At 41.9% G+C, this 11,745-nt stretch overlaps 1 protein-coding gene across 2 annotated transcripts in view; it reads right to left on the bottom strand.

Moving 5' to 3' along the window:
* LOC118220640 (GRB2-related adapter protein-like) overlaps positions 1–11,594 on the bottom strand; it is a 14,217-nt gene extending 2,623 nt beyond the window's left edge. Inside the window, exons 1-4 of one of the 2 annotated variants that reach the window (XM_035404650.1) lie at positions 11,202–11,594; positions 10,764–10,861; positions 9,645–9,764; positions 2,470–2,641 (exon numbers count right to left, since the gene is read on the bottom strand). In XM_035404650.1, coding sequence (XP_035260541.1) covers positions 2,470–2,641; positions 9,645–9,764; positions 10,764–10,861; positions 11,202–11,279 — 468 coding nt within the window. In that variant the 5' untranslated portion in view covers positions 11,280–11,594. The remainder of the gene's footprint in view (positions 1–2,469; positions 2,642–9,644; positions 9,765–10,763; positions 10,862–11,201) is intronic. The other variant, XM_035404651.1, reaches the window with a different exon arrangement.
* Between the last annotated feature and the right edge of the window lie 151 nt (positions 11,595–11,745).

Raw genomic sequence — 11,745 nt, 5'->3', positions numbered from 1 at the left:
ATGCACAGAAGTGTCTAAAGCAGATCCATTCAGCGCCAAACCAAAACCAATATATTTAAAGTAAATACGCGAGTTGTCCTGACTGAAGTGTGAAGCAATGCTCCAGAAATTGCAGGTTTGTATCACTGACATCACTGATTTTTTTATTGAATCAAGAAGGGATCCTTTTCAAATATACCACAAAAGACAGCCTACATGTGGCGCTACATTTACCGTGAGTTTTATATGAAAGCAGCTAAAATGGGTGCTCATTTGATATCTGTCCTTCCTTAGAAAACTCCCTTAATCTAATTTGTCAGTTTGAAGAGCAAAAGAAATTCATTAATGTTGAATTAGTGCCCCAGTGCACAACCTATACACTGTATGTATGTATATATAAGGGGCATTACTTGCATAACCATTTATTTTGGTTGCAGTATTTCAACACATCCTACTTGAGTGTATTTCATGTGTCCTTTTGGCACAGAGATTTGTTAATTGTAGTTTCTGTTGAAATGTCATAGGATCCAGGAGTTATGTTCTGAATAATGCATACTGTTCAGCAAGTCAGCATACCTGAACATACTATGCCTTTAAATGGTTTTTGGAGCTGCTGCCCTTAGGGAAATTCTTTGTCAGGTATTAGCAATGTATATACAGTGCTCAACAGAATCGTTCACCCCTAAATAAAGATTAACGAGAAAGACTGTAAAATAATTAATACAAGTACCAAACTATATTGTATGTCTAAAAAATGGGAAATTATAGACTTTTATACTGATACATGTTCACGTTTAACATGTGATATTTGGGGCTCAAAGACAAACTCATGAGCCAAATGATGGTTTACAAAGTCAGTTGCATTTTGGAGATGCAAAGTATCTAAATATATTATGAGATACCACCTCCATGCCAATTGGGTTATTGTATGGGTTGCCAGAAAAAAAGCCTTTTTTGAGGGCAATCAACAAAAATAAGCATCTGCAGTTTCTTCCAGCATGGGACCTTCAGCTGGAGTATTTGAGTCCAACATTGAGCTTTTTGGCCTGGCACACCAATGGTGTGTTTGGTGTCGCGAGAAGGATGCTTATGTTGAAATGAATGTGATATGGTGAAATATGGTGGTGGATCTTTGCTGTTATGGAGTTTTGCCTCAGCTGGTCCTTGGGCCCTTGTGAAAGTTAATCTGAATTCCTTCAAGTCCCAAGCCATTCTAGCCAAAAAATCTAGTTCCCTCTGCCAGGAAGCACAAACCTGGCCACAAATAGATCTCTGAACAATATAATTATCCAAAACAGATTAGTAGAGTTGAAAGTATAATGTTTTCAGAATTTGATAATACTACTGATACTACCAAAATACTATTTGGGTTGGTTCTTGACCAACTGTTATAAGAAAATGATGTCTTTTGGGAGGAACAACATTTGCCTAAAAGATGTATGATAAGAGCACTCAGTAAACAAGTTTCTTATTTTTGGGATGATGAGGCAGTTACATTTTCAAAGGAAGCCTTTGGGTTTAATAGGTTTGTGGAGCTCTTGCAAGTGCGTCCCTAGGTGGAGCTGGCCTGAGGCTTTTAGCGTTAAGCTGAGATAACATTTTCAGGGTCCAATGCAATGACAGTCTGTTTTTACATGTCTGTGAGAGATTATGAAATCATGTCAAGCAGGCTCAAGCAGGTGTTTTAGACTCCACAAATAAGCATGTGGGCAGACCAACAGAGCAAGGCATAGTACACATTTCTGTATTAAATAAATCATTATACGACAGAAGAATCCAAATTCAGATGCACAATTAAAAACTACATTTTGAAAATACATTAATTTTACTGGGTGAAGCTTAATAACTCAGTAATTCCACTTAATTCAAACCTAAAAATATGTCTAGAGTTTGATGATCTCTTCTATTTCCCTTACCAAGACTGGCTGTATGGATAATAGGGACGACTCTGGTTACGTCTGCCACAGATCTTATTTGGCTGTCAGCCAATCTAATGAATATGGCCATATTGTTTTGCTCTCTGCCGTGGTTCCCCTTGTTTTTTGTTTTGTATTTGCTTTTGTTTGAAGTTCTATTTTCAAATGATTTTACTTATATGTACAACCCAAAATTGACAAGCACCTGTGAATTAAAAAACAATCGCATTCTTTGCTTGGCTGTAGAAGTTTTTCACCTTTGGGAAATGAAACTCTGGGAACACAAAAATATCATTTTAAAATCTCTGAGAACATAACATTTTTAAAATCTGGAGACTTTTATTAACTTTTATTGCCTCCCTGCTATTCTGCAGGACCTACGTGTTGAGTTTGGTACAGTGGGCTTCAGTCATGCTTTCGGACAGATTAGTTAACCTGGTATCCAATGCAATCAGCACTGAATGTAACAACTCAATCTTTCAGTACCACAAGAATGCAGAGGAAATGAAGTCCTGTATTCAGGCATGGATGGGAATGAGTTATGTATAATATTAGACAAAGGATAAGCACCTACCCCCAGCGAATGATCCCTGTCTCTGAGGAAGACTGTCCTCTCCTTGGCGATGCTGTTGGTCTTGTAGAAGTCCACCAGCTGGTTGAGGGAGCCGAAGGCCTCGTCCCACACATAGTACTGCCCAGTACTGTCCTTCAGGATCTTAAAGTGCTGCACATGGTCCCCATAACTTCTGAGCAGGAGATATTGAGGGGGTGGGGGGTGGGGAGGATATCATACATCAGGGGACAGAAATGTTTGGATGAATGATGCACTCGTGTCCCTTTTTAGGCCTGACCTCTAGTATAAACTTCAGTATCACCAGGTGGAATGATGATACAGAGATATTCCTGCAAATCCACTGAAACTGAAATTGCTATATCCTTTCAATACCCTGTACATCAATTAGTGTCTGTGATCATTAAATCCAGAATCTTTGCCAGTGTTATTTTATTGCTTGAACTGAATAACCTGAATTCTAATTACAGAAGCTGACTCAGATGTCAGATGTCTGAATGAGTATAGACATGCATTTGAGTAATTGTTTTTAGGGATCAACTCAGGGAAATCAACAGAACAAAGAAAGTATCTCATAACAAAGGCTGTACAGTTGGTCATTAACTTAATTTGACCTCAATTATGCTTCTCAACACCTTGTTTTGTGTTATAATCATTTATAAGTGAACGCCCATTTTTTCTATAAATATTCACTTAAACCGGCCAGAAAATCCCATGTGTTATTCTGCCCCAGAGAGGATGTAGACCAAGAGCACTGCATGCAAAGCCTATGTTTTGTCTTGCACCCATAAGCATGAACTACAGCTGATGTTTCGTGTCTAATTCCACAGAATGGGAACGGTTGCTGGCTGGAGAAGCTGTGAGCAGAGATCACATTGCACCTGTGTTGTCAGGGCAGGTTGCATCGCCTTCTCAGTGTGAGCGACAGGCTCTGAAAGCTCTCTAATCTCCAAGATCCCTCCCAGGAAACAACAGCCTCTAACAATGCCGCACGCTGAGGTAATGTTTGCCAGGCAATTCCTTGTCTGGCTCTATGAAATCAATACCGGGGAAGAGGTGCAGACGCCAATTATTCCAGAGAGATCACAGAACGCTCAGAGACCTGGGGCTGGTGGATTAGCCATGTAAATATGACGTTGTTTGGGCAAGATTTATATTCTCAGGTTGGTGTTTACTTGTAAGATAGATATGTTTCATGTAATCAGGGTAATGAATCAGTGTATCGTAAGCCCCAGTCTTAAACTCAGTGTGATAAATTTATAGATTGCATTTTCTATTGCAATTTAATTGAACACAGTACCTTGCTGTGTTAACATTTTTTGTGGACCTATGTACAAAGTTCTCTTTATATGACACTAGGCTCACCGAAGGCTGAAAAAAATATGCATATGGGTTAGCCTTATATGTGCATTAGCCTTAAAAACACTTCTCTGACGTATTTACTTTGTGCTGTCTTAGCACAGTACTCTTTTTTATTATTATGTTTTTAGTAGCGGAATCTTTTTTAGTATTGTAACACCCATTCTCATGGGGCTTCATTCTCATGTGCACTGTGTCTAAGGGCAGCTGAGATCATTAGCAACGCTCCATTAACAAAGTATGTGGCATCAGGTGTCTGACAGTCCCACTGTCCTCTGTGTGATGGTGTTCTATTCAAATATAATCCCAAGCTAAAACACCACCCACAGGGTGAAAGGGAAAGCATCTGCGCTTGAATTTGACTGGGCGCTCTGTGTGCCAGTAGTGAATGATCAAAGGTTTCTTTCTGTGGCTTATCAGCTGACTCTGCACTGCCCCGCAGTGCTGATTCCATGGGGCATTGGTCAGGGCCATTCATCGACTCATTCATCGTTTCTACAAGACAACCTGAAATAGATACCCAGCTGTTTTGAGCAGACAGAACAAACACCATTTTAAATAAAAAAGTTAGACTAAAAACCTGGGAATGGGGCCAGCAAAATCTTAAATTTATAAATTAATAAACAATTCATAAATAAGAAAATACCACACAGCTGACATAGGCATCTCGTTGTATTCCATATAATTAGTTTACTGTGTGATTATATATGATTGATTGCCTGTTTAGATTGACATTGATATGCTGGAGTGGAATTTGTTGGCTTTGTTCCCTTCTGTTGCTTTCCCGTCTGGTGTGATTTCAAAAAGAGGCTTGACTGCATTTTTCAAAATAAACAAGTGAAAGGGACTCTAGTGTCTGGCACTGTAGCTGTGGCTGAATTCTAGAATTCCTGCAATTAAAGACTGCTCCATTCACTGAGAGGACAGCACACTTCAGCCAGCTCTCTGAGTTCTAATATTATCTTTACCCAAACAACACACACAAATATGCCTGAGCTAAAATAATCCTTGGCAATCAAAGGTGACACCGTACCGCCTTTTACTATTATCTTTGTTTTTTTTGTTGGTGGAGGTCAGTGGCATTGTTAGCGTCCCCAAAGTTATTGATGCACAGACAATGTAACTTGTATTTCTGGTTCCTAGAGACAGTACTGTCTGCTGATCATGATTGTGAAGAGGGAGCCATGTTTCAAATTGCAGCTGCGCCAATCGTCAGGTGTAAAGTCTGTTATCTGGCCTGAAACAGCCTTGTGGTTTAAACGTCTCTCCGGTGTAAAACAGATTATCTGGCCTTGTACTGTTCCTGGACCAGACCTGTTGGCAGATCAATACGGTTCACATCAGACAGGCTAAAGCACATGAAACACAACAAAGGTGTCGCACCCCTGTTAAATAAATTATTTGATGACAGCAACAAGAGTTTTCTCAAGGACTGTGCTCAAGTGAGCAGAGGTAATTGGGCTGGTAGGGGAAAAAGAGAACGGAATTGTTATGATTCGTCACTGGCTGAGGGTTGTTAAAGAGAGATTAGGGTGTGACGAAGGGAACAGAGAACAAAAATGTTGAATATATTTAGATAATTATTGCATTAACAGTTATAATATGTCCGGTCTTGTTCAATTTGATTTGGAGGCCAAATGGAAATGAGACAGATCCAGTTCAAAATCTTCCTTGACATGATTTATTAGCTCAGCCCATGTTTACCATGTTTGAGAGGATGTCAAAATCCAGGTTAATTTTCATTTCAGATTCAGAGTGGTGAAGCCTAGTTTGATGAATACTGACATGTCTTTACAAGAATTGTGTGGATAATATCAAAGGCTCCTCAAAAAGCAGCACACTAGTAACAGCATATTTGATTCTTAGAGACAAGAATAAATACTTTGGTGCCTCTCATGGCAATTCAATCTACTGGTAACGTAAATTATAAAAAGGCTTGTAACACACGTACATAGAACTCCTTATATACATGGTCCTCTTCTTGACCAAATAGAAGTAATATCTGCAGACACCAGTGAAGGCATGTAATGATTCTTCTCACAATTAGAATTAAAACAAATTCTAAGCAAATTGAATCTGAAAAAAACCCTTACCCCTATTCTGTCTAAAATTGGAAAGCCCTCCCTGAACAAGCAGCTTTCAAGTATAAATCATGTCTGCTGTTTTAGCTGACCTTTGGTGTGTGCTAGTTGGCTTTTGTCTTCAATGGCATTTCTCCTCCTAGAATTAAACAAAGCGGACGGATCTCCCCAGCGGTGACATGAGGAGGCCTGTATTAGAGGGCTTAAAGCTTTGTGAACGCTGTAGGTTTAGAAGGGTGTTCCTCCGGTGCTGCCACAATCTAAAAGGTCACACTGAGCCTGCTGGTTGTGACGAAGCGGAAGGGAGTGGTTCCTCACAGGTTAAACTGTCACTCCCTAGCCTGGCATCCCTCAGATCTTACAGTTGACTTTGACAGCCCACATAGTAGCAGGTTGATCCTGTGGAGCAGCTTCAATCTCCAGTGATTACAGTCGCCTCCCAGAATCACAGGAGAAAGTCAGATGTCATTTTGTGGACAGATTCATTGACTTATACGGAGGGTGGATCCCTGCTATAGCCGCTGTTGCTTGGCTGCTCTGTCTGTGTTGTCACTCTCAGTGCAGGCATGTGCTGAGTGTTTTTCTCTAGGGAATGTGCATGTCCGTTCGTAGCTTGTATCTCGCAAACCAGCTCGCGTACTGTCATTACCGCTGACCTACTTTTCCTCACTTTCAATATCAGCATGCTGTCTGGTAGGGCAAAGATGAATGACTCCCCAGAATGTTAAGCACACCCAGATGCAACCCTGCACAGAGGTGCCTTTACTTGCTAGGAGCATAACACCATTGCTATTCTAGGACAGAATAGCCATTCTGTGTGTCTGAGCTCCACTTGGAAGAATCTGCACAAATGTGCAGTAGGTGCGTTAGTCAGAGACAGCGAAACGTGGGGCTGATATGACATCACACACCATCAGCCCACAGATTCGCCCCTTTGTCATAGCAGCCGCACCTGGAAATTTCCTTTGTGGGCTCAACTGGGTTTTACCAGAAGAGCCTGAGGTCACACGCCTGTTGTAACAGCATCAGCCGCTCAGTGAGGACGCAGAGCTTTCTCTCAGTGAACGTGAGAAACAGACCTGGTACAGGATAAATACAACCTTTAAACGTTTTAAAGCCAAAAATATATCACTCTCGTTCTGGTTTCCTGTTCCTCAGTTCTATGTGCTCTGTTCGCAAAAGCAGCTGCCCCCCATCTCTCTCTCTCTCTCTCTCTCTCTCTCTCTCTCTCTCTCTCTCTCTCTCTCTCTCTCTCTCTCTCTCTCTCTCTCTCTCTCTCTCTCTCTCTCTCTCTCTCTCTCTCTCTCTCTCTCTCTCTCTCTCTCTCTCTCTCTCTCTCTCTCTCTCTCTCTCTCTCTCTCTCTCTCTCTCTCTCTCTCTCTCTCTCTCTCTCTCTCTCTCTCTCTCTCTCTCTCTCTCTCGGTGTGCAATCAGTAAGACGAACAACAACAAATTCAGCCAAAGAAAGAATTTCCTGGTATAAAACAAAGCAAACCTCAACAGCAGCTTGATACAAAATACAAATAGACCTTAAAATGTAGTACTGCCATCTGCTGGGAGGCACAAGTATAGAAACTTAGTTGTGATTGTAATCACATCTTTCCTCACAGAAGCCCCTAAGTCCAATTCTGAAGAAGCAGATGGTTTTCTTAGAATCTTGCAGCTTACTAAAAAAAAAAAAGAAGAAAGATTCATATTCACCCTGCCAAGCAAAGTGCTACACAAACACACTGTGTCTGTGTGATGTCAAGTGCTTAGTATGATTTGTGGATGTGTACAATGCTCATAATGGATATGAATGCATGCACATAATGTATCACAACCACATCATGTTAGTCCAAATGAAAAGTTCCTTGCAGGAGAATATAATTATTTTTGCCAGCTGGACTGAGAATCTGACAGGAGCTGATTTATGAAAACATTAGTGGGGACAGCATCAGCAATAATGTTCAAAATTATTTAATACACATAATAATCACTTCAAAAATTGACCTTGCGAGACAAGCTTACAAGGAATTTTATTCTGTAGTCTTTTCAGTCATGTTGTCTGTGATTTCTAGGATTAATTACTCAATAATGATGAAGGGAATGGTGCATATACACCTTGCATATCAGATCTGGCCAAACGAATAACAGTAGTGCACTCCTTGTAATGCTTGTAGCAACTACAGGAGAACATGTGTTTAGCACGCTGAGAGAGAAAAATGTAAGCTGACAAGCGCTGAACTTTGTATTCCAATCTCCAGTGAGGCATTAATATAATAGCAGCTGTTTTATTTATAACTTCACAGAAAACTGAATGGCTCTGACTTAAAGAGCTGCTCAGCTTCAGCGCGACAGTTTTAAATAGCTTCAAATTGTGTTTTGTTCTGCTTCTTAAACCTTAACTTGGCATTCACAGGCTTGTAAATATGCAGATGTACTGAACATTACAAACCAAGCAGCAGTTAAAGGCCCAGGGGGCAAAACCACACCCTGCAGAGGCATTCATCTGAGGGAAAAAAAAAAAATATATATATATATACAAAACCACCCTGAATAATCTTGAGATGATTCTCTTGACTGGATGGACATATTCCCCTCAGATTCACAAGCTTGCCTGCTAGCCTCATATGTGAGCTTTAAATCAGATGACAGCATCCTGCTGTCCAGAATACAGAGAGCCTGTGTATTACATACACACTCTTATAAGTGTAGATTTTTTAACTCCCTGGTGAATGCTGAAAATCTGGCTTCCTCTGTAATGGCCAAATTTAATCAAAGAGTAAAGGACAACAACACAAAAAATGATCCACTAAATCAAACGTAAGAAATTGAGTTCTGTCAGGCATAAATGAACAGTTAATGAATATGCCATCTACAATTTAAACATAGTGCAGGACAGTTCTGGCCTCACATACCCAAATAGGACACAGCCCACTCAGATGACTGCGCTGATGTGAACATCCTGCCACTAAATGCATTCAGGCCTGACTCACTTATTCCCATTGTGCAGGCACAAAGCTAAAATCATTAGTGATAAATGTGGCAGATACTGTATTTATAAGTGCCTCTGTAGAAACCACGCATCCATTGTGTTATGCTGGTTATTAGAGGAAAAAACTTTCAGCCATGGACTCACAGAAAATAGGTGTCAAGTAGGACACAGAATAGAGGAGCTTTTTGTTACAAAGGCAGAGGTCTAACAAGGCATCAGACGGAGAAACTCTTCCCTTGTTTAAGCTGCCTCTTGTTATAATTACACATCAGTGTGAAGGCAGGGCTCCACACCTGCGGCCTACAGGAGTGTGTAACAAAGATAGACAGGCAATATGACTGCTGCTGTGGACAACGTGTCCCTACCCAGAGTACCGTCTCTCCTGAACCAAAACACTTCAGTCAGCGTCCAAGGCTTAACCAATCCAGAGAATAGCAGGAGTCTGGAGACTGGAGCAGACTGGAGATCTGCCTTTGGCAAAATTCATACATAATCCCTTTTCCAATTAGATTTCATGCCATATTTAATTGGCAGATATGCACTGTGGATGAAAAAAAGCCCCAAGGTTGACATCATATCCTCAGAATAGCAACGCAGAAACAGTGTTGCATAGCGAGTGAACAACCGGCAATCAGCCCCCTATTATCCCTCGCACACTGTTTCTCTCAACGAGTTACTGCAGAAAAAAACCTATTGCACCTTTGGTTTTAAAGGAAATTGAGCGCACTACTGTTATGCACCCTTGATTCAGGTGGGTTTACCTGACAGACATGGAGAACTCGCCAGGCGCACTCTCACTCTCCCTGACCAGGAAGGCCCCGCACTCCCGCTGCCGTAACCGCCCCTCAGCCACGATTCTGGAGATCCGCCCGGCGAACCACCTGAGGACACAGTCACAGTCAGTGTATAACATACACACCCTGTAACACAGTCACACTCAGTGTAACATACACACTGTAACAACACACAGTCACACCCAGTGTGACATATGCACACTGTAGCAACACACAGTCACACTCAGTGTAACAACACACAGTCACACCCAGTGTGACATATGCACACTGTAGCAACACACAGTCACACTCAGTGTAACAACACACAGTCACACCCAGTGTGACATATGCACACTGTAACAACACACAGTCCCACTTACTGTAACAACACACAGTCCCACTCACTGTAACAACACACAGTCACACTCAGTGTAACAACACACAGTCCCACTCAGTGTAACAACACACAGTCACACTCAGTGTAACATACACACTGTAACAACACACAATCACACCCAGTTTAACATATACACACTGTAGCAACACAGTCACACCCAGTGTGACATATGCACACCTTAACAACACACAGTCCCACTCAGTGTAACAACACACGGTCACACTCAGTGTAACATACACACTGTAACAACACACAGTCACACCCAGTGTGACATACACACGGTCCCACTCAGTGTAACAACACACAGTCACACCCAGTGTGACATATGCACACTGTAACAACACACAGTCCCACTCAGTGTAACAACACACGGTCACACTCAGTGTAACAACACACTGTAACAACACACAGTCACACCCAGTTTAACATATACACACTGTAACATACGCACAGTCACACTTACAAACCTCCGGCGCATTTCTTTCGTCAATTATGGATGTTACACTGTCTGATCGGGACCACAAACCAGACCGTTCATATAATTTGACAACACAAATATTCATTAATTATTCAAAAAAGTTGAAAACTGGATATCTGGCAACCCTACGACACACACACAGCCATATCCAACTCTGCAACAGACATACCTTCTGAAGATGACTGACTCTGTATAGCAGTGTAGGCATGTGTCCAGTGATGTGGATACTTACGTGTGGGGCCTTAAATTGATATAATTTTTGGGCACAAAGCCCCGTCTGCCCATAAGCTCAGCAGTGTACCAGTTAGGGTCATCTTCCATATTTGTGATCTGGAATTGAAAAAGATAAGCTGTCAGTAGTCAGCTCTGACTGTCCTACAAGACCACATATCTCCTATAACTGTTAACTCTGCTATCTCTGTGACAGGTACTAACTAACTACTAACATGAATGTACAATATATAGCCTACAACAAGCACAGGTTGTCAAATTGTCAATATAAAGCTTGTTGTAGAACAACCTGAACTGAAGTTTTGAAGGATATATATGATCTTTGCTCAGATTATCACTGAAACTGAGTTTAACCAAGGACATCATTGTGGAAGTATCAAAGGAGGAAAATGGCATACTACCAGTCAAATTCAAATTCACCAGTCATCCAGTCTCTTACCTTCAGTATGTCTCCCTTCTGGAAGCTGAGCTCATCTCTCTCCGTGGCTCGAAAGGTGTAGATAGCCAGAGCCTCCATCCTGTGGCCCCAGTGCTGCACTGGAGACCCAGAGAGAGGGAGGGAGATAACGAGTGCGAGATAGAGTGAGGGAGGTCAGAAAATAAGTACAGAATCCCCAGCGCTGTCTGAGTGGAAGGTCTCTGTGTCTCTGAGAAGCGGAGCACGGTGCTGATGGCGAGGCAGGAAGAGAGGAGTGAGTGCTACTTCCTTGCAGCTGTGCTGAGCCTCGTCTGTGAGCGTGAAGCTGAGCTGCGCAGCTCAAATCAATGCACGGCCATGTGTCTGAGAGAGAGAGACAGAGAGTGGGGGGGAGAGAGAGAGAGAGTGAGAGACAGACAGAGAGAGAGAGTGAGTGAGAGACAGACAGACAGAGAGAGAGAGAGAGGGAGAGAGAGAGAGAGAGAGAGAGAGAGAGAGAGAGAGAGAGAGAGAGAGAGAGAGAGAGAGAGAGAGAGAGAGAGAGAGAGAGAGAGAGATGGGGGGG

Source organism: Anguilla anguilla, chromosome 2, assembly GCF_013347855.1.
Source record: "Anguilla anguilla isolate fAngAng1 chromosome 2, fAngAng1.pri, whole genome shotgun sequence".
NCBI lineage: Eukaryota > Metazoa > Chordata > Actinopteri > Anguilliformes > Anguillidae > Anguilla > Anguilla anguilla.
Note: the sequence above shows the minus strand (reverse complement) of the source record. Positions and strands in the feature narration are given on the sequence as shown.